A 24,439-nucleotide genomic window follows, 5' to 3' on the forward strand; every position below is an offset into this window, starting at 1 on the left:
TCATCTTTTCGGGCTCAACTGCCGAAATTCTGATCTCAAAAGGTACCTTCCCGGGCAAAAAAAGATTCTGCGTCAAATTTCTTCACAGACGCACCCACCCATGAAGGATGGTTTGATTACCCTGTGTTGGACAGATATTGACACTTTGGCCATTAGAAAAAAAAAAATTATATATATATATATATATATATATATATATATAAAGATATATCAAGGTGAGGAATGGGTTGATGTCACATACTCCTGCATTGTCTCTACACTATAACAAAGAAATATTTGCAGCAAATCCAATATCCTATATCAATTATTCATCCACACATTAACCATCAAGATAATTATGAAAATGAAAGGGATATTGTCAAAGTGAAAATTGCTGCGGTGTTGAAATTTTTGTGCATTTTGTGCAATTAGGAACTAGCGCAAAAATAAAAGCATGCAAATATTTTTGCTTGCCATACACTTCAGTGGTTTATATCTCGATTTCGAAACTCATTTTAGGCGGCTGAGCGTGAAAAATTAGTCCTGCGAAAATATCCGCTATTACAGTATGCAATATATTACTGATTTGATAATGATTTGTTGAAGTTTGTAAGGTTGGCAATTATAATTGAGATTCAAAACGGAATTTGAAGTGTAATGAAGGCCTACACACAAAACGAAGAGATGAGGTTTTTTACATTTTGCAGTTGTCCCTTTGTCCTGCTTAATGTAAAAAGAACACTATATACAATATCAAAAACTAAATATATATGGCAAAGTGGGGTGACTTCATTTTAAGCCTCAACTTAAAGGGATCGTATAGTTTTGGTTGAGACCTAATTTCAGGTTTCTAACACTTTTTGTGAGATAATGAAAAACCTCTTATGAAACATGAAAGAGCATGTAATTCTATGAGGAATTCAACATTTATTTGATGAAAATTGGTTTTGAAATGGCTGAGATATCCAAATAAGAGCAATTCTAATAAAGTGTGGGACCCACACTTTATTACGATTGCTTCGTTTTACTTTGTTTTTTGATGTTTCAGTCATTCCAAACCCGATTTTCACCAAATAAACTTTGAATTCCTCTTAAAATTGTATGCTCTGTATTACATCATAAGTGTTTTCTTGGTATCTCACAAAAAGTTACAAGCCCAATTCTCATCTCCTCCAATACTGTACCATCCCTTTAACCCGTTGAGGACGAGTCCCGAGTATACTCGGGCAGGTGTCTACAGGAAATGCGTGTTGTAGCAAAATCAAACCGTCCTCAACAGGTTAAAAACACATCTTTAAAAACATTTCATGATTGACAGAATCTGTAGCAACTGTGTGCATTTACGGAGCAGCAATTTCCTACGAATATGAATTTGCTAATATCAGGGTGAAAATGAAAGAAAATACAGTGCAATGTTGATAGCCTCCTATGATTCTATCATGCGCAAAGATGTAAAATATTTGGCAAGACACAAAAATGTAATGTACAAAAACAACATCCAGATATTTTAACCTCCAACTGCATCAATGCTTTGGCCGAATAATGCCAATAGTCAGTCTGAAATCATCAGCAGGCAGGACATGAATTCCTATTAAGACAATGTAAAGCGTCAAAACCCATGTCGTCCTCAACATCTGAAATAAAATGCCATCCATTTCAACAAATAACAAACAGGTCAAAATCGCCGATGCATTTCCCGAATTGCAAATGTTTAGAACTATATACAATGATATATACACATTTATAAATGTATGCATGAACGATGGCCACAAATTCTTGCACGATGGGTCCTACGTTCATTGAATAGTCGATATACTGTGCTTATTACACATGGCAAGTGGCCTACGATGCACTGCTGATTGGTATGTACCCTTCAAATGTTTATAAGCCCTCATGAACTGCTTCTTCACACATGTTTGAATTTCTCACATTCCTCATTCAACTTGTCTTGGACCCCGTTTAATGTGAGGGAAAAGGCCGGGCTTGGCCTGGGCCGAGCCCAGCCTTCCTTTCACTGTACACGCGCAGAAGGCTAAATGCGGTACCAAAAATGGCCGCGCATTTGGCCAAGCTCTGGAGGTAGTCTTGGCCCGGGCTCGCCCCAGGTTCGGCCTGGCCTTTTCTCACGGTAATGCAAACTGGGCCAAATGTGGTACCAAACTGTGACCAGCGCACTCCCAGTAATAATCGTTTGTTTACAAGCAGAGCGCCACTACGACAAAAATTGAAAGGTTTGAATTAAAAGCCCTAGCCGAGCCCTCCACTGTAAACGGACAGAATTGTGGTGCCGAGTACTGCACTTGAGGCCAGGCTCAGCCTGGGATTGACCCTGCCCTGCACGGTAAATGGGGTCTTAGCATAACACATTCCTTGACAGTTATCACAGCAGAATTGGGGGGGGGGGAGGTAGATGTCATGCCACTGACTGTCCTTAGAAAAATTAGGGGTGAGGAGGTTAAATTTGGCAATGCAAGAAGAGTTGTGAAGTTCAAGCAACAGTCCCCGAGTTCACACTAGGTCCCGCATCGCGGGCACAATTAGGAGAGATCTTGCCTTTCTTACGACTGACCGTCCACATGACTATCTCGACTGTCCCTAGCCCAGAGGGCAGTCGGGATCTGGGGCAAGCCCTACCACTTGAAACCTGACTTCGCACAGGCATACATTTGATGAATACACCTGGGAGCTATCAATTATGGCCCAAGGTCACTCTCCCCTCCAAATTTTGTCCCCCAACCCGACTTCCACCGCAGGGACGGAGGGAGAAGTCCCGGCAAGCAGCCACACTATGGTTTTGGACACAAGTCAATCACTTCTGTCCAGAAAACAGCAATGTTATCTGTACACCGAGCCGAGCCGCGCAAGGCTCACAATTGTAGACAAGCATGGTGCATGATTTAAGACGATAGTGGTGGCAATGCCGACCCACTGCAACCTAGCATGCATCGAGGGAGATTCTCCTCGTAAGTAGTCTATGAAATCATACGGAATACATAAGATATTGGCGTGATTTTAAAACCCTGTTTCAAAATACTGATTGACAGTTAAGATTTTTCACTTAGCGTCACAATGCAACACATCCAACTGCATTTAATGTGTTCAACCACCCTGATGTCCTTTGATTGGGTGAACACGTTACAAATGTTGTCTGTTGCACATGGAGGGGATGGAACACGAGAAGTCTGTGTTAAAGATGACATTTCAGTTAGCAACAGGGGAGGAGCATTGTTCATATCACTCTCTGCTTCATCCCATGTGAGAAACCCCCTTGAAAGTGGTCATCTTTAGCTAGGAATCACACACATGTATACATTCTCTAGCAATAACATTAAAGATGATTGTGCGCATAGCTGGCGAGTAAAAACAAAGATGAGAAAACATCTTTCTATCTCTTTCCCCTCTCTCAATCTTTTCCTTTCTGTCTTTATCTGTTTGTCTCTCCCTTCCATTCTTTCTCTCTGTCTTTTCGTTCTTTCTTTCTCGAGGAGGACGCTCAACATGACTCCGCAAGCTTCATCCTTTTGGTCCCATTCTCAAGGTCTCCCTCCTCCATCTCCTTCTTGCTGTTTGGCGAGCTCTTGATCTTGTGCTTGTCCGCACCGCACTTGGACTGGCACTGGGATGGCTGGGAATGCAGGTCCGCGTCCGGCTCATAGCAAGACCGGTCCAGGCCCAGGAACTCCAGGGCATTGCCGGCAAGTAGGGAGTCCTGTCCAGATGGACAATGAGGAGTCAAGATAAGGGGGAACACATGTTCATCACTAAATGAGGGCTTGAAACACGACTTTTTTCTTTCTTTTTTTGCCGACCTGCTGGTCTGTTCAGGCAACTAAAATCATTAATTTTGAAATGGTGGTGGCATGCAAAAGAAATGCAGTGGAACTAATTAAATGCAAACAATGCAAACAGGGCAATCTATTCTATTTTTAATTTTTTGTGACCCTGGACAATCATAAATGTCAAGCCCTCACTGATTACAGAGTTTAAATCTAATCATTTCCAGATGCATATAAAATCACGTACAAGAAATAATTGTAACATTTGATCCAACAGAGGTTGAAAACATTTGTGAAATCAAATGGGTAAAACAAATCAAGAATTCAAAATGGTATTGGAGATAGAATAGACCGTCCTTTTAATAGTGGACTTACAAGAAATTTCAGCATCATTTGATGCAGTCATACATCACTATCATTCATATTACTTTTCTCTTCATCTAAAATCATAAGAGCTTCATCTTAAATCATAACAGCTCCATCTCTTGTTGAAAAGATGTCGGTATTTCACAGCAAGATAGAGTTGTCTTTTGGTTTTGGATAAGGCATATCACTTGCTCTTTCTGCACGAGAAGTTCTCTCTTTTCATGTAGCATAAATGCTCAGCTATATTTTTTTCCTTGTTCAAGATAAAAGAGCAAGTGAAAGTGTATGGTTTACCAGGTAAAGCACAACAGGATATCATTAGAAACAGGAAAAGGTCTCTTTGGTTGGATCTTTGTACTTTCATTAAATTAGCTAACAGAGGAAATCACCTCAAAAAAAAAAAAAAAAAAAAAAAAAAAAATTCTGTTTGTCTGATTTTACATTGATTTATCAAATGAAATCTAACACTTGGAATCGCACTCCAAGTGGTAAAGCGGTGGGTGTAGTATTTCACTAAGCATGTCATATTGTATCACAACAACTGTAACCTACTAGACTACCACACCACACACGGTTGATTCTCCTCACCTTTAGCTCACTGCTGAAGCTCTCGACGGAATCGATCAGCTTGCCTGGGTGGTGCTCCCCAAGAGGGAAGGGGTAGTCACTGCCGAGCAGAACTCGATCCTGTGGAAACAATATGAGATTTTTTATTTTTTATTTTTTTTGTGAGTGCAGTGGATGAGGCAAGTACAAGCAGGCATTCATTCTCTGCAATGCAGGAAGTAGAACTATTGAAGCCGTACTGACAACCATTTTTAAACATGACTGAATCAGTCCCATCAAAACAGATTGAAAATTGGATAATTCATCATTGTTAAGATCGCAACTGCTGATCTGTAAATTAACAAACATGTTGGAAAAAAGGAACCTGCAATCTTGCGATCTTAACAAATTCATTTGTAGAGGGAGACAGATTGAAGAAACTCGCACCTGAATCTTCACCCCTTTGAATATCTTCCTTTCATTTAATATGCCTTGTCCACCTTGGACTACTTAACATAACAATGTCGAAATTTCAGAGCTTGGGTATTTGATCCATGTTCATCGTGTTACTGCCGGCAACCAGGGACAGCCTGGTGGTAGTGTCGCTGCCCGGAAAGCAGTAGATGACAGGTTCGAGTCCCACTGGTTCCTTTTTTCCGACATGTTTGTTAATATACAGATCACCAGTTGCGATCTTCACAAATTTCATGTCTAGAGGGGGACAAATTGAAGAAACTCACACCTGAACCTTCACCCCTCAGAATAATATCTTCCTTCCATTTGATAATTCATCATTGTTTTTTTACAGCCGTGTTTGTGTTAGTTCCCATCTGGGTGACAGAAAAACCATCAAAATCATAGAGTTTGATACCTTTAAGTAAAGGGTTGGATGTCACTTGTATAGCAGGGCCACATTTGTCTGTTTTTCTGAGTGTCATCTCAGAAAGGTCTCACTACGCAATTTTTTTGTAGCTCTTGTCCAGAGCATGACTTCACTGCGAGAGTTATGGAACCCTATGAGGCTAATTCTTTACAGCTACTCTCGCTAGTCGCTCTGTCCCAAAACATTGTCCTTACCTTTGATGCAGCCTCAGGTTTGGACTCATCTTACGAGACCACTTAGGCAGCACTAAAATGCTTTACATATGATAATGTTATGGCCTTCTTTATCTAGTATCTTTTTAAGTGTTGCCACTACTCCATAAGAGGGCCCTGCCATTATTATTACCCATTTATTGCAAAGGTACAGATTTATACAACTGGGTCGAGAGGGACATGGTGGGTAATAACATCTTGTCCGAGAAGTACAGCACTTGATGAGACTCAAACTCAGGACCCCCCCCCCCCAATGAAAGTCAAGAGTCTTATCCACAACGCAACATTACCCCTACTACATGTATATTATAAGTAAGCTCCTATGTGACCTAGAGCTTTAAAGGGATGGTATAGTTTTGGTTAAGATAGGGATGCAGCTCAGAGGATTCAGTTCTCACCTCTCCTATTGTCTCAACCAAGTATTTCAGTGCTCGTTCGTCATGCACCAGAGAATCTGTGTAGATCTGGCCCAGATACTTCCTGGGGTTGACGCTGTTCTCCACTGCACACAGATCCGGACGGACGTTGAAGCCGTGCTCGATGCGGCCGATCGTGAATGGGAAGGCTCCGCCTGGTTAGCATTAAAACAGTCACCACCAGATTTATTGCATGATGATATTCGTTCGCAGATCTCTTAATACTGGCAGTATAATAGCATTTTGGTTTATTTGTGTTTTCTCCTCTTGCCCCCCCCCCCCATTGCATTTGAACATTATAATACTGTAAAAGTGGAAATTTTCGCGGTGTTGAAATTTTCGTGCATTTCGCGCAACCAGAAACTAGCGCGAAAATAACAACACACAAATTTTTTTGCTTGCCATACGTTCCTGTGCGTGATGTCTTGATTCCGCAGAATCAAAAACACGCGAAACTCTTCTGACCCGGCCTAGCGCGAAAAATTAGTCGCGCGAAAATATCCACTTTTACAGTACAGCGCAGTCAGCGAAGTTGAACAATTTCTAAAATTCAGTCACACCAATATTAAAACAATGTCTTTTAAGTGTACTTGCTAAAGCCAGTAAAGCCAGAATATGAGGCTACAATTTATAAAAATATAACAAAACTGGTAAGTGAAAAATTGAGCATAGAAAATGGGATTTCATTGCAAATGGAAAAGTGGCATTCTCAATGGAATCCCATTTTCTTTGCTCAATTTTTCACTTATAAATAATTTACATTTCTGGTCAGTTTCCCTTGGTTTGCATAATCTAATATAACAACACAGAACAAAACAAAACAAAACAAAAAAACAACAACAAACAAATAAAGCAAATAGGGAATTTCCCCATGACTCAAAGCAAACTTGTGGCAGGCCAGCACCCTCATACACTCACCTCCATGAGCGAAACAGACCTTGAGTTTGGGGAACCTCTCCAGCACACCGCCAAAGATCATTGAGCACATGGCGGTGGCCGTTTCCCCGGGCATGCCCACCAGCCAAGGCAGCCAGTATTTGGCCATGCGGCCCCCCAGCTCCATGTCCCATGGATGGACAAAGATGGACATGTTCAGCTCCTCAGCTGCCTGCAATATTTAGATGGAAAATTTGAAACTGGTGGTCAGAACAACAACATTCTCATCAAATAATTTGGAAAAAAGTTCAAATGTTTATACATCAATTGTTTGTAATCCCAGAGGGCTGTTCATATTATTCACTTCCAGAAAATTTAATTGTCATGTTTCATAAAATGTCTTTCTCAATGTGTCTTAGTGTTAACACGTTCACACACTTTTTTAGTCTCCTCAACAAATGCAAACTCCACTAACAACATTCTGCTTACAGATGTTAAAACTCAGAACTCTCTGTACACGTTATGTGCAAGATAACGTATCTACATGCATCCACCACGGCACAAGCAAATCTTTGGCCATGTTTGACCCCCATCTATTCAATCATGATTTACAAGTTAACCTAATAAGATTACACACTGGCAACCAGAGTCGAGCATAACTCGTCTGGAAAAAAAAAATGCCCTACCGCCAAGACGAGCCTCTCTTGAAAGGAGAAACATGCTTGGGAAAGGCAAGAGCAAAATGCCCAATCATATTTACAAAATCAATACCTGTAATGAAAAGACACATGTCTAGAAACACCTACTTCTGGGGAAGTGAGAGAGCCTTCATTGGTAGAAAGGACAAATTCTTGCACATTAGAAAATTAGGAGAGAGGGGGGTATAGAAACAGGGCTACGTATTTAACTGCAGTCTTTGGTAAGTAGAGTGTTGGGCTTCATCAGTGACTGAGTTTGCTACTTACAGCAAACACTGGCTGCAGTTCGGCCGCATCAAGATTCCACTGGTTGATGTGAGATCCAATCTGGATACCAGGAAACCCAAGTTCCTGAAATTAAAAAAAAAAAAGAGAAAAAAAAAAGAGAAGGGGGGAATCAATTGGATGAGATGTCACATTTATTATCATAACAGTGCCATCTTTAATGACCAAGCAGCATGGGAAGACTACGTAATGGGAGGATTGGCCCTATTGAATTGATCTCAATTCCCCGCCTACTCTGGAGTATGTTAGAAATCTCAAGTCAGTATCACACAGATACATAAAACATTATCTGTCTCATTTCACACTGGGGTTCATCCCCCCCCCCAAATAAAAAAAAAAAAAAAAATAAACGAATAAATAAATAAATAAACAAATAAATAAATAAATAAATAAATAAATAAATAAATAAATAAATAAATGAATGAATGAATGAATGAATGAATGAATGAATGAATGAATGAATAAATAAATAAATAAATAAATAAATAAATAAACGAATAAACAAACAAATAAATAAACAAACAAACAAACAAACAAATAAATAAATGAATAAATAAATAAATAAATAAATAATGAAATTGTGGTCTGTATCAATTCAGATACCTGGTACACGAACCACTCACTAGATTAGGCTTACACTCGTAAACATGCCAGTTCAATGAAACCTACTGACCGTACTGGACCAAGTGCTAGAGGATGCTGAACCATGTGAAGTAAGTAGTGCATTTGAGGTAATGGCTTTCAATGAAATGCATTAGTATGAACAAAAGATGGAATATAATCATACTTCTCATAATTTGGGGTCACAACATAAACATGATATTGATGTGACCATGTGACCATGCATCAAAGGACTTGAGGACTTCCACGACTACAGTTATGCGATTTCTATAACCCAGCTCCAGCCCAACTGGCTATTGAAAATCAAAATGGACTAGACTAATCCTTTTGGTCAGTTGGTCTAAACAAGTCCAGTTCTCACACCGGATGACCCACCTCTTTGCATCTCTTGAGCTCCTGGACGGCAAGTTCCGGGGCCTGCATGGGGAGCGTGCCGAGACCCACGAACCTCTTTGGGTGCTTCTTGATGGTCTCCGCCAGGTCATCGTTGAGGATTCTACTCAGGTCCAGGGTGTCCTCCGGCTTGGCCCAGTAGCTGAACATCACAGGAACTGTGGATAGGGCCTGGACTGTCACACCTGGACAAGAAAAAAGCCAAAATAAAGTGAAAAACACATAAGAATCACACAAACATCATGAACACACAATTGACCTTGACATGAGGAGGGAGTTTTGATAACACTACAATGGGTGACTAATCTAGAGCAAAACAAATTCAACAGAAGAGGTAAGCATTTACATCTTCAAGTACAGTGTACATAAACATCCCCATCTCTACCAATTTCTGTACTTGGTTGCAATTAATTACACTTGTCAGTGAAAACATGAGTACCATAGTAATTGTAAAACAGACAACTCCTACTACTTTTTGTCTGTTTTAGATGAAACTGCTATTATTCTGTTTGTCTGATTATAATCTCTCTATTAAAAATCAACTGGAACACGGTGTGTTTGTATTTTAATGAGGACAAAATTTTTACCGCACTATGATTCGTGTTGCATTGTATTGTACTTGTATGCTTGTTTGTTTGTTTTGGGGTCATTCAATTCTTTAAGCTTTTATACCTGTAGCATCCATATCTCTGATTCTGGCCTCGGGGTCGAAGCAGTTCGGCTCGATGACCCGGAAGAGCTTCCCGTCCCGCATCATCTTAGCCCTGCCGTCACACTGGTGGTGGAGCTGGATCCATCCTCCGTAACCATAGCGCTGAAGCAGAGAGAAGATATTATGTAATCATTAGTTTGGCACTTTTATACAGAAAAGATCCTACACACACACAAACACAAGTGTACTCACACACACACACACACAGACATATACACACAAAAGTATAGTATACACTCTCTTTCAAAATTTCTCATTCACGTCTGGGCAGTGGTAAAGCAGTTATGAAGTGACAATCAAACTTAAATGCAAAATATTTGCTGAGTGTACTACAGTGTATATAGTGGACATTTCTGTGGTGTGAAAATGTTCACATGATAATAAAAACACAAACAAAGAATTCCAGTGAAAATAAAAACACAAAATTTGTTTGCTTGTTATTAGTCGCATACATGTATCACTTCAACTTACTGATGTTTAGATTCTGCATAATCAAAAACATTACGAAATTTATCTTTCATACCTGGTTGAGTTAATAATAACCACTTGTGCGAAAAATTTCCACTTTTACAGCGCAGTTTGTACACTAATAAAGCAAACACAAGAGCATAAAAGTAGGGACACCTGAATGACTCACTGCCATTAGCAAAGTAGTAAAAAGAAAAAAAAGTAGCTTGAACGTACGGCACAGCTCCAGTGCTAAGCCTGTCCTTTTTTGCGAGAATGTTACTTTCTTTTTACCAAACACAATAATATGAAAGTTTCATTTATGTCCAGACCTGCCAACTTTTGTAATAAGCCTTTCAGTACTTTGATGGCTGAAAATCAGTAATTTGCACCTTTTTGGAGTGAAAATCAGTAATCCTGAAGAGTGTAATAGAATATATCACAGACAATGATTTCTAAAAACAGTAATTTGCTTGTAACCTTCAGTATTCTTCTCCAATTTCAGAAGAAATTCATACTGAAAATCAGTACTTGTTGGCAGCTCTGTATGTCTCCAGCATTTTTATGCAACCTTGTTATCTTCATTTTTTTTTCAACAAATCGAAAGAAAAAGTGACACATATAAATACAACTATTGAGGCCATGAGAGGAATCTACTTTATTTCTCAAGTGGGTGTGAATTTCTTGCTAGATTGTACTTTCAGCTTGAGCATAATCAACTCTGCAGTATAAGTCTTGTGAGTGAAATCAGATACTCGGATACTTTCAATCCTTGCTTGAACTTTGTTACGGGATTTTTTCCCATCCTCTTTTCTTCCTTCCTGCTAATATGCAGCCAGCAGCACAAATTATAACTGACTCATGAATGCATGATTAACAGTCCATATGTGTACAATGCAGTCACTGCCTGCATGTGATGATTAAAGGCATTATTTACCATTTACAGATGAAAGAAAAACCCAACATTACTGCTTCAAAATAGTTCTAAAATGCGAGCTAGGGAGAGAAACAACAATGTAGAAATTTGAACAAGTATAATCGATATACAAAATGTAAACAATACATGTAGTTATAATAAAAATGTTTCCAGACTAAACCGTCTACAGTTATGATTTAATGAGAAAAATAGTGATATCTCCTTATATGTTAGGCTTTATTGCAAAAATCTAATATGGTAGGATGTTTTGTGATACAACTGATCTACATATCCATACACACATGCTGTATGCATCAAAAGTGATATTTTGAACATTTTTTAAACCAATGCTCCCAAAGGTCAACAGGCCCTTTAAATGCCACGTGGATGATACCATTGTAATGTGTATCCCATGGCTTGACTCCACTCCTTCAACCTGCTCTCTGTACCTGGGATAATAAAATGTTTGGACTGCAACACACATCACACAGCTGCTGTACATGTGTACAATGTATGTGTGCATGTGACAGTGTGTGTGCTGTTTCTACAGTACATGCAGACATGTGGCATACAATGTACACAGTGTAGTGCTCAATGATCGATAATCAATGCCCAAGAGTACACTGTATTTCTGCAAATCTTCATTTATACTCTAAATCCAATTTCATTGCAGTTTGCACCATTGAATACATTAACTTGAATGCTAAACATTACATACAAGTGTATGTGCCTACATGTATCAATTTCCCTTATTTCAACATATTGCATTGATACAGTTGTATCAACAACTTTGTAAAATAATATGTAGTGTATCTACACAGAATCCCGTAGGAAGATACTCTGGATTTTATATTATTTAACTACAATGTACATTGTATCTTATTACCAGTACTACCTTAAGAATGCAATACAGACAAGAACATGCATGCATGTGGTGGAGTACATATTTTGTTCTTTAAATGTGTGTGAAATTGAATGACAAAGAAACAGGACAGAAGGGGCAGTAATTGGGATTGATTGACTTTTCACAGTGCAGAGTGCATTTTTTTTTTTTTTTTTGCACAGAAATTTGTTCTGAGTTAGAACAATACACTTTTACAAAAGGAAAAACTTGACAGGTAAAACTTTTATGTGTCATATACACTTTTTGGTGTAATGAATGAAAATATGAGTAAATGCCTTAGACCAGCTTCGCATCATCACTCACATGCTACAATTACAGTGTGAGTCCTTTGAATTGGAAGATATTGCACATCATACAGCATACATGTTTATGTATGTCTTGAATGTATCTCTGAAATGACATATATAGCTGCGTAAAGACAAATATTCAGTTTCAATTGAACTAGAATGATTTTTGCCAACCCAGCCCGAGCTTCAAAGGTGTGCCTCCCTTGCTTTCTACAGGCAATTCTGGGTTCATGGTTCTGTGACGTGACCTCTACCGCTCTTTTGTGTACGCCCATGTTCACATGACCCTGATTTTATTTGTACGCACTAAATGGTGAGTGAGTCATCTACTATACAATCTCTTTGAGTACATAGATGTACCAACAACTATTGGCAAAGCCATAGAAAATGAATGAATACTGTATACACCGTTATTTTCGCATACAGATATTTTCGCGAATGACGAGGTCATAAACATTTTTGCGAGATGTTGTTTTCGCGAATCGATGCCGACGCTTACGTTAATGCTCTATTAACAAAGCGCATGGAGACAATTTCGCGTGTTGTTAAATTCTCGATCCAAGTGCAATTCGCGAAAATAACAGCGTATACAGTATAGAGTCTTCACCATTGGAATGAAGGGGCTTAGAATAGAAAAGGGGATGGGAGATGGGTCTTACTAAACTTTTCATAGGGCAAGTGCACGATTACATGGCATGGCAGTATAATTTACACTATATCTCTCTATAAAGTATACAATGTACATTTGTACATGTAAATCATTACAACAACAGACCACATGTTGCCTGAATACTCGTACAGGTGTACTTAAAAATTTGTACAGCTTTAACCCTAAATATTTCACTCGCAATTTGGTAATGTTAGCAGTGCCAGGATTACCTACATTGTATGTACCATGTACTGGTCAAACAGGATAATTAATGCCCCTCTTCCAATGACCATCGGAGGCTCATCTGATCATAACAATGCGAAATTTTCAGCATTCCGATGAGTTCCGCTGAAATATGAGCCGAGAAGCTCTCGAGACTGGCACCACGGCTCACCAATGGTGGCAACAATGCCAGAAGGACACTACAACCTGGACTCAAGTTACATGTAACTTGTGAGACTGTTGCTAATCATCAGACACAAAAGACTATCAAATCTGACACGCATAGGACGAACTGGACTTGCAGCCAGAAATGGCGTGCGATGGAATACTAAGCTTTGAGCTTAGTTCCCCCATGGGACGATCTTCCCTCATCAGACCACGCTCAACATGTTTGACACTGACCTGATGGTCAACCACTACAAATCGATTCATCAGACTGTGATAAGAACATTGCACACTTCAGTGGGTCATGGGAAGAAAATACTCTATGCTTCCGATACTAAATAGCTCTGTGGAATTGGGGCATTAGCTGCAATCCCCAAGTATTCATTCATTTGTATTCTCATGGTGTCAGCAGTGCCAGCAGTGTTATCTACAGTTGTGCTTAGTCAAACCAATAGCTCCTTGGTCAAACAGGGATATGGTGCAGAGAACACAACAAACAGAGTCAGCGTTGTGTGTTCACTCCCAGAAGGTTTGCACAGAGCAAGGCCAACAGTTGCCTCACAGTGAGTCATCCAATCAGGAGCCCTCATTGGTACACACCCACACACCCACCCTTTCTGTAAAATACACAGAGGGTCACACTCACTACTCATTCTTACAAGGTACTTTGTATACGGGGGTACAGTACTACATAAAGTAATGCTGAGTGCATGTAGAGAATGCTTTGTATGCCTGTAGATATGTATCGGTAGTGCTTTCCAATACATGTACCTGGTATGTGTATCACACCACTCAATATTATCTGGCATTCGTGCATTGTGAGCATATGAGTGCACTATATACAGTTTGTACCAAACACAATGGAGGTACATTGTACCAGGGAGGTGGCCACCTCCCTGAGATTGTACTGTAGTATTAAACAGAATGACATGTATCTGTTGTTTAAACTGCTACATATGTAAGTTCTACATTATGTGGACATAATGCTGCTGTACAGTGTACATGTATGCATATAAGATGTTACCGTATAATCCAAACATCTACAGACATGGCTCACTGCTGAAGCTCCATACGGGATACACATGCAAGGAAGTTATTCCCATCACATCAGTTACAAAAGTCACATTTAAAAAAGGCATAATTTATCATTTCCAGATGAAACAAAAACCCAGCATTAGTGCTTTAAAATAGTTCCAAAATGTGAGTTTGGGATAGAAACAACCACTGTAAAAATTTGAATACATATATCAATGTTAAGTAACTGTTGTTAAAAAGACAAAACGTGAACAATAAAAATGTTGCCAGACTAAACCGTCTACAGTTATGGTTTAATGGGAAAGACCTTATGCATTGACGTCATCACTCGCTTGACAACCTCTCGCGACGCCATCTTAGAGGGCAAGCGAAGTCCTTGACATCGCAGAGGCGTGCAGCTAGTTATGTGCTTTTCCTATGCGCGCTAGCGGCGATCGCCTCACTCGCCGCCAGTCCCCAGGCTAGTGGCAGGTTTTTTTTTTACCATCAAACAAGTTTGACATGACATGACACATTATGCAGCAATATTTGGGTAATTTTCTCACATTGTGCAATTGAAATACTCACAGTAACTACAGAATTCCTAGGTTATATCGCAGAAATTTGTATCCATAGCGCAACATCACCGTTCGCTGAATGTATGTCGCCATTTTGAATTTCATTAGCCAATCACATGCGAGGTACGTGTTTTAGTAAAAAACACGAAGAAATCTACCTCACATGTGATTGGCTAACGGATTCGTAGGTTGATGAGCTGTTACGACCGCTGGTAGTTGCATCTTCTTTCATGAAAATTGTGCCAAAATGTTGGATATATCATTAACCTGGTGAGTGCAATGCATACCTCAAATGTCGATTTTGCTATACAAGCTTGAATTTCCCGATCTAGGGCTGTAGATTACATGCAATAGAAAAGACAGTAAAAGAAACACCGATGTTGTGTGTAAATGCCCATTGCCTCGCGTGTAAAAGCACGCTCTAGCAACGCATCGCTTGCCCTCTGAGGGAGGGCGCCCTTCAGTTAGTAAGACCGTGTGATGTCATATGCATAAGGTCTAAAAATTTTATATGGGAGGATGTTGTTTGATACAACAGACCTGCACATACAATGTATGCATCAAATGTGATATCTTGAACATTTTTTTTTAAAATCACTGTTCCCAAAAGTAAACAGGACCTTTAAACAACATCACAAGGCAATGCAACGAATTGACAAATTGCCCTTCATCGACGTAAATACACTAAGCACTAATCATTCAGTGTTCTAGTAGTAGCTTAGCCATGATAAAAATCATGCGCAATCATTTTACATAAAAGGGTGTACTGGTATTTGAGTCCACTTCAAACTCACCACCTTCTGAGACATTGCTAGACAGGCATCATATCCACTAGACTACCAAGCTTCCGCCAAATACGCAGTAATGTTTTTGATCCCTAATAGCAGCAGGTACATGTAACTGCGTATTCATTCAAATCATATTACCGGTACTTATAATCAATTTGAATAATAATTAACATATTGTATTCCATGTAGGGCCTACACCACATCTTATATGTGTGTGACTGCTGAATCTACAAATGTTGAGACATTTTGGTTATTTGGAGCCTCTTTTCTCCTTTTTTTTTCTTCTTTTTTAAATCCAAGGGCATGACTGTAGAACCCAGTGTCCTGCAATGTAGTAGAGTATGCTGGCCCTAGTGACCTACACTCCTGTAGGGTGTGTGGACCCCTGTGTCCCAGGGTACACGGACGCTAGTGTCCTAGGGTACAGAGGAAGGATTAGGGTTAGGGTTTGGGTTGGTTTTAGGGTTGTACTGTTTAAAAGGAAAGGAAGAAAGTTCAAAAGAAAAATAGATCAATTCTAAAGGAGGCATACATATGGAGCTCTTTCCAAGATGTCAATTGTCAGTTACAGAAAAGTGGATATTTTCGCGCGACTAATTTTTTTGTGCTCGGCAAGGTAAGAAGAGTTTCGTGTGTTTTTACAGCTGTAATTCCACGGAATCAAGACATTAACTACTGGAACATAAAGTAAGCAAAAATATATGCTTACTTTTATTTTCGCGCTAGTTTCTGGTTGCGCAAAGTGCGTGAAAATTTCGACAACGCTAAAATTTCCACTTTTACAGAACATGGAGAAAAAGGAACATCATTCTCTACCCTGGATGCATTTGCGTAGAGCTAGACCCTAAATTGTATTAGTTTGTCAGGATTATTTTTGGCCAGGCAGCAAATAATGTCTTAGTTGCTCTGTGTAAAAAAGATGAATTATCAGCCACATTTGTAGGGGATTTTGGCATGCTCTTTCACTTTCTCTGTTCAATAGAGGGTTTGAGAGTAACAAGAGAGATACAGTGATGTAGAGAGAAATAGAGAGTAACAAGATTTTATCTTAATGGCAATCTAAACATGGCAAGCAGCTGACAAAATTTCTTAATAAAACCTATTAATATAGGAATCAAGTTCGGATGGTCTCGGGGGGTTGTTTTCACCTTCATATGATGTTTATCTGAAAGTCCTTACTGCATCCATGGGTTGTGTGGTTGCATTGTGGCAAGTCAATAAGTATTTGGGTACTTAATCCATCATGCCACTGTACAAAGAGAACTCTGTCTATTTTGAACATAAATTATGTATTGTGAATTTTGAACTGTATAATGTAAATGTACCTTATGTCTTGTTTGGTTCATAATTGTATACAGACAATAATGTATCGTGTTGATTTAAATACCACGGTACCAACATTTAACATGATAATATATCTATGATGTACATGTACATTGTACATCATACGTTGTGGAATCATTTCCAAATCATCTCCACCTCAGGCTATTTAGAATGATTTTTAATGAATGAATAGAAATATCATAACGGGGATGGTATGCATTCAAGCATTGTAGTTTAGGTTGAGACATGGCTTAAGCTTCCAATTTTTTGTGAGATAATTAAAAACCCATTACAAAATATGAAAAAGCATGTACTCATAATTCCAAGAGGAATTCAATCATTTCTCTGATGAAAATTGGTTTTGAAAAGGCTGGGATATTACACGTATCCAAAACAAGCGGGATCCTAATAAATGGTGGGACCGTTATCTTTTATTAGTCTCTCTGTTTTACTTTGTTTTTGAATATCTCAACCATTTCAAAACCGATTTTCATCAAATAATCTTTGAATTCCGCTTGGAATGGTATGCTCTGTAAGATTTCATAAGTGGTTTGCGAAGAGATACAAGCTCAATCCTCATCCCCAGCAATACTATACCAACCATTTAATCAAAAATAAAAAAAATGCTTTAGCCTCACCAGACCCAGACCCAGCTTGTACACATGAATGTATTCACTCAAAAAGGGGATGGGGGTGTATCACACCCCTACAATTGTCTGGCTACAAATTGTACAAGAATATGGTGCAGTGCCTACTACTACCCTGGTATCCCAATGGTTGGACATCAAAGTATTTATGTGACACAGGGTTCACAGAGAGGGGAGGCTGGAGGAAAGAGCAAACTGGAATCAGCATATTGAGACAAATCTGCAAATACTTTTCTAATGTAATTGGCTTTGAAATTCCAAGGAACTATCAGATATGGCCATCTTATCATTTCTGTTAAACAGCGTACTAATATGTCGTCTGTATTTACCCTGTAAATTTGTAGTTGTACATCTGTATTGTACCACCGCATCGCATGCATTCTTGGCTAATCACGCTCAAGCTCCACATTCAGCACACTTGTATACATGTACATGTATATGTAGGCCTTATACAGGCAAGCTGTTTAGTGTTTGTTTTCATTCCAGCTTTAATACTGGACGAAGTGATGTGCCTGACCTCAACCTCAAGAATAACTTCCTTTTTCAGAGAGTAGGAACCTTTTTTTTTTTTCATTCATTGACTCCTATAAATTTCTATTGTTCGAGGAGAGTTCTAACTGTCCAGTGTCATTATGAGGAATAGTCTAATTCAATTTCCTCAGAACTTGTCATTGATTAGATTTTATACACTGTCTGTTACTATAGATTTATGCTAGATCAATCTGCTTACCGGTATCTAGCAGGATTCGAGATCTAATGTTACGTGTACCACACTAAATAAAACAAGTTTTTGTCTGTTTTACAAGTGTGAGTGTATAAAGCCTTGAAATACACTCAGTCTTATCAAACTATCTAACATTATTACGTTGTCATTGGAGCCTTATTAGAGGGTCGTTTAGACCTACGTCCTACGAGTCGTTTGACGTTTTACCAGGCCATGTTCACGTATTTAAAGGACAAGTCCACCTTCATATAAATAAGGATTGCGAGAATGTACGTTTGTAGTAATATTAGTAAAATACATCAGTGAAAGTTTGAGAAAAATTGGACAATCCGTTCAAAAGTTATGAAATTTTTAAGTCACTGCTGGATGAGAAGACTACTACAGTGTATGATGTCACATGCGTACAACGATATAAGGAAAATAAAAAGAGAATTTCACGAAACTTTACTTTTTGAATAAAGTGCAAATTTCTTCGACTTGTAATACTGACGTATGTTAAGGTACCTTAGGGTAATTTATTCCCCCGCCTTCTGAAAGAGAGAAGTCGAGTGTTCTTTTGTTGTGCGAGAAAAATGGAAATAGGGCCTATGTTGAATTTTCTTTATTCTTTCTTTATCGTTGTACACATGTGACATCACAAGCTGATATAGATCTAGTAGTCTTTTCATCCAGCCGTGACTGAGCAGAAACTTCAAAAATTCATAACTTTTGAACGGATTGTCCGATTTTCCTCGAACTCTCACTGCTTTAATAGAGCCTAACGTTATTTCACTGCATTCACTCAACCCACATCATCACATGTCTCTATGTCATGAAGGTGAAGTTGTCCTTTAAGTTTAACTTTCATGTAACAATGTACTTAGACCCTAGGGATCTAGGGCAAGGCTTGACCGACAAGTATGTCTAATTCCGCAAGAAACTTCTCATTTATAATAACGACATTTGCTGGGTCAGTTTTTCGCTTCTTAAAAATTGACCCAGCAAATGTCATTATTGTAAATGAGAAGTTTTTCGCGGAATTAGATCTAACATGTTAGAAAGGTAGAGGTTCTAACGTTAACGTTAGACATAATTTACTTGTCGGTCAACAGTAGTCAAGGGCAAGACCTACAGACAGTTTAAAGGAGATCTCCGGATGATTTTCAGATTTTTACATTTGAACAACTATAAATTAGTGATACGGGGTACAGAGTTTCAGAATTTATAGTGATTGGGACGAAGGATAAGAATGTTTTCGAAATTTATAACAAATTGCAATGAACAAGGATGATGACATGGCAGCCTCATCATAAGAATGCATGAGTTGGGGCTCAAGGAAGCAGAACAAAAGAAGGCGACATGCATAGATTATACACAGGTGAACTTGCAAGCAAGTGGTGTTGTAATGGAATTACGCTGCCACATTTCTGAAATATGTGAGGCTCCTATGTCATCGACACTGTTCAGTGTAATTTGTTTAAGGTTTTTCAAAGTATTGTTTCTCTGCTCAAGAACCTCAATAAATTCCACAAATCTATACATGGAACTATCGATTTATGTATCACATGATATGAAATTATGAAAATCGCCTGGAATGCCCCTTTAATTTACGATTTTTTATACATTCACTTCTTAGTTAGCTATCAAACGTCAAAGTGTCATACCTCTTTCAGGTCAGGCCATTTCCGTGGAAGAATGTGATTATGAATGTCTATTTTGAAAGACATTGCAACAAATGATTCCCAGACGTAGACGTGGTATGGCTGGCAATAATGCCAATGGCGCTGGTGGTATGGTCTTGTAACTGCATACGATCTACGAGTACGATGACTGTGGTGCACCGATTGACGTGCCAGCAGTGGTGGGGCAAATTTCGTTCAAGCGCTGTAGTGTAGCCACCCACCGATTGTATACCGAAGTAGTTGCGGTCTTCGTTGTTCTTTTCAGTTTTGTCAGGAGAAGTCCTTTTCCTGTGTGAATCTAGATCAAAAGTGTGGTATACCTACGGTGCTGCCGTAAACTCCATATAACTTGTAGCAGGAGATGAATTCTTAATTTCTTGCTGATGTCCAGTTTCACGTACATCACATTCTTCTCGCTGGTTTCTGTTCGTTCTACACCATTTACATGCTCGCGCTCGCTCGCGCTCGTAGCTTCGGATGATGGATCGTGCCGATATGATATGCGCGCGGTATTATTTTGCCAAAGCCTCGCGCCCGCCCGCGCATACTGACCGTAACCGTGCCGTACCGGATCCGGACCGTGTATGCTCACAGCTAGCTGAAAAGTGAAATGGCCACAATAAACAGTGTGTAGATACACTGTACATCTAAGAGTTCGAAAAATACATAATGCACATATTTTTGTACGTACAATAACAGGTAGCACTATGGCAGGGGCGTCGATCGGAGAAGGGAGGGGTACCCCCAACCCAATGAAAATATAGGGGGGGGGGGCAAACAATAATCATCCCCCCCCCCCATTCCCAGATGCTGACATTTTTTTTTTTTTTTTTTTTAAATAGAGAACATAGTCCAAATACTTCATCCATGCATGGGCACCAGATGTTGCAAATGCAAGGGATAGGCCTACGTTACCTCTGCTACACCCTCCCCAATAAGAAAGATAACATTCTGTTGTAAAACAGCATTTTATTCAAATACTTTTGTAAATATGGGAATAATTTTATGAAATACTCTTCCTTTTGATATGACATGCTGTGAAACACTCGGAAGGGATTTCAAGCGACGGATTAATGAAGTACCGTTATGTGCAATGCATGAGATAACAACAATATCATGTTATCGCATGCAATTTATTCATAACTTATTCATATGTTTCTCTTCTTTTGCCGATTTTTGCAATGGATAGACTTTGTCCGTTTTTTAAATGTTCTATGTTCATGTGATTTGTGTTGTAGAATCTTTACCCGTACTCATTTGCAGTTATTCATTGTAAGTGATACTATGATCTTTTTCATTTTTTTTTCTGTGAAAGGCGTTATCAGATAAAGTAGTTTACTTGTATTTTCATGTTTTATGCTTGCATGATTAATTGTGCTGAAGGATTTCTATGTCACAGGGCCCTGTGGAAGACAACTGTTGATATGTGAACGGCGGGCTACACGTGTCTGTTTTGAATATGAGCAAACAAATAAATAAACACATCCCTCCTTCCTACACGTATGTAGCATACTTTGACTAGGCCCTATATTTCCGAATAATTCATCAAAAAGTGTGCACCATGTGCAGATGTGCCACTTCAATTTCAACAAATTCAAAAGTTCCTCGATTCCAAATTCCTTCACGTGATGGGGGTATCCTCTTTCATCGACCTCAATTCTTAAAATGCAAAAGCTCCCTCATAATATGGGTGGGGTTCAATGGGGCGCATCCCTTGTACACCCCGCAAAATCAACCTCCCCTCCATGTATTGATGATGGCTATACTTCGGCAATTGACAATTTCCAAAAAGTGATCATTGTGGAGCAGATGAGTGTTGAGTTCAATCACAAAAATGCAAAAGCTCCATCATGTGGGAGGGGGATACCACCTCCTCCACCCTTCCCCCATTTGGTCTCCCTTAAAGGGGAAATCCAGTCCAAATAATTTTTAGTCTGATTTTAAAAAAAAAAGAGTAAAATCTTACGAGTTCAATGGTAAAGATTTGACTGAAATCGGATGAAAACTATAAGGAAGTTATGACATTTAACTTGTATTTGGACTGGATTTCCCCTTTAATCATCACCATATAGATGACATACTTCTCTGATATTTCCGGCTATTCCACTAAAATTGTTCGCCAGATCCTTGAATTTCGATTCTAAAAATGCAAAGGCTCCCTCGAATGGTATATTGAGGGGGATTTATATCCCTCAAGCGATGTTTATGACGGACCTCCTGTGATTATTTATCGAAATAAATCTCTCAACTTATTAACGGTTACAGCTCGTTATTCCGAAGGTTCGTTATTCCGAAGGCTCTTTATTCCTAAGATTCGTTATTCCGAAGGTTCATTGTTCCGAATGTCATTTTCGGATTAAACAATCTTCGGAATAACGAACCTTCGGAATAACGCCACAAATTTTCGGATTAACGAACCCTTTTTCATTTTCGGATTAACGAACCTCTAGGTATAGGGAATTGCGTGTTTCGGATTAACGACCCTTCAGAATAATGACCCTTCGGAATAACGAACCTTCGGAATAACGAACAGCACCCCTTATGAACACTATAGGTCCTATATACATTGTATATTGATTGAATAAAAAGTGCATGGGAGAAAATCGAACAAAACCTCGTATTCTTATACTCTCTAATAAAATCGAGTGAAAATATTCACTCATAAAGGAGTGAATACAAAAAAGAGTGAATTTTGAGAGAATTTTGAGTGAATTTTGAGTGAAAATGTTCATTTGCACTCGTTTTAGAGTGACCTCAGGGATCACTCCAAAATCTTCGAGTGATCCCTGAGGTTACTCCATAATGCCAGTGAAAATGAATATTTTCACTCAAAATTCACTCCAACTTCACTCTAAATTCACTCTTTTTTGTATTCACTCCTTTAAAGGTAGGGAATCCCATTTGCATGCCTTAAATGAAGAGTTGTATAAATACAGTGGTATGTTGAGGAGAGTGTATCATTTTAGAAACTCCCATAAAGTATTGAAAGTGGAAGGTAACATTTTAGTACATTTTATTGACCGTTAGATTTTGAATTGAATTTTTTTTTCGGGGCTCACCGTAAATTCCAGTAAGATACGTAGGCTACCTTTGCAGACCCATGCACTGCATGTGTGTCCATCATGTATATTTTGTGAAGAAAGTTCATCAAAACTTATAAACATTTCTATATACATTCTTGCCACACACTCTATATGTTATTATATCAGCTCTTATACTTTTAGATTTGTGTTTATAGATAAAAAAAATACAGAAGACTGCAACAAAAAGGCTTAAAGTGTGGCTGACACACAGAACCACTGCACTGAGTAGTTGAGTTTTGTGCATTATTCAAATTGTAGATAGACATTAACTGTTGACTTCCAAATTTCTCAGCAGTGGCCTAAACAAGTCCCCTGAGGTTCATATTTAATGTTTCGCTGCATTTTGGGAGGTCTGTAAAAGGTATCCCCTGCCTTTAAGAGTGAATATTTCACTCGATTTTTTTTAGAGAGTATACAGAAAACAAGAGTAAAAAAGAAAACATAGCTCGCGTTTTATAAAAGGCAGGGCATTGGTTCTATAATTATCATAAGAGATGACAACTTAGATGTTGATCGCTATCTGTATAGAGGTCTATAATAATAGTTCATGCTACGGATGTATTTGTTTGTTTGTTTGTTTGTTTGTTTGTTTGTTCATTTTCCATCTGAGAAGATGGCTGGATAGCCCATATTCAGCTACACTGGAATATAAAGCTGCTCTTTGATAATGTGAATTCGCTCCAAGAAATAAAAGAGATTACAATTTACATTAGAATTCAAGAACATTCGAAATAACGAACATTTTAAGAACATACTAAATTGCGAACTTTATTTCATTTTCGGAATTATTAACCTTCGGAATAACAAGCCTTTGGAATAACGAACTGCTATATACCAAATTTGTAGATGGCTGTGATTCCCTAAAAGGACATTTTCGTATAGTATTACAAATAAAACAAATTGATATATTTTTTAACAATCAGCTCGGAAATTAAAGAAAAAAAGTGAAACGTATATATACTATACTCCAATTCCGCTATATACTTATATTTTTCAATTCAAATATAAAAAAAATCAGATTTCAATTCAAATTTCAATTCAAATTTCATTTTTCGAAAAGAACATATAGACATTTCACTTTCTTTGGTAACAGAGAGTAAGGTTTCATAAGCAAAACAAAGTAAACTGAGAAGAGTATAAAATAATCGTGGAACCTTTAATTGTAGTATACGTTGTCATGAAAACTGAGTGATGAAAATGAAATAACAATACGCAAACTTCGAAAAATGGAGGGACTTACTAAAAAGACAAAGTTTGTAGAATGTGGG

The 24,439-nt window shown here is 38.6% G+C and overlaps 1 protein-coding gene across 2 annotated transcripts; it reads right to left on the reverse strand.

The window, feature by feature from the left end:
* Positions 1-2,397: 2,397 nt before the first annotated feature.
* Positions 2,398-20,171, reverse strand: LOC140243744 (2-amino-3-carboxymuconate-6-semialdehyde decarboxylase-like). 2 transcript variants are annotated; one of them, XM_072323410.1, is made up of 8 exons: positions 20,071-20,171; positions 9,724-9,865; positions 9,034-9,236; positions 8,020-8,103; positions 7,097-7,286; positions 6,161-6,333; positions 4,710-4,808; positions 2,398-3,688 (listed from the first exon to the last, which is right to left on the reverse strand). In XM_072323410.1, exons 1-8 carry the CDS (start codon positions 20,131-20,133, stop codon positions 3,473-3,475), a joined length of 1,170 nt encoding a protein of 389 aa, XP_072179511.1. In that variant the 5' UTR covers positions 20,134-20,171; the 3' UTR covers positions 2,398-3,472. The 2 variants fall into 2 exon arrangements, with proteins under 2 accessions (XP_072179511.1, XP_072179512.1); XM_072323411.1 differs by lacking the exon at positions 20,071-20,171 and adding an exon at positions 13,212-13,237.
* Positions 20,172-24,439: the final 4,268 nt, after the last annotated feature.

The sequence above is a fragment of the Diadema setosum genome, chromosome 20, assembly GCF_964275005.1.
Source record: "Diadema setosum chromosome 20, eeDiaSeto1, whole genome shotgun sequence".
In the NCBI taxonomy this organism is placed as follows: domain Eukaryota; kingdom Metazoa; phylum Echinodermata; class Echinoidea; order Diadematoida; family Diadematidae; genus Diadema; species Diadema setosum.

Bases quoted from the DNA above. Each gene is read 5' to 3' on its own strand.
- LOC140243744 (XM_072323410.1), bottom strand. From the start codon at position 20,133: ATGTCTTTCAAAATAGACATTCATAATCACATTCTTCCACGGAAATGG. The intron at 6,334-7,096 runs GTGAGTGTATGA...AATGCTAACCAG, and splicing joins GGTCTGTTTCGCTCATGGAG to GCGGAGCCTTCCCATTCACG. The intron at 3,689-4,709 runs GTGAGGAGAATC...CCATCTGGACAG, and splicing joins GCTTCAGCAGTGAGCTAAAG to GACTCCCTACTTGCCGGCAA.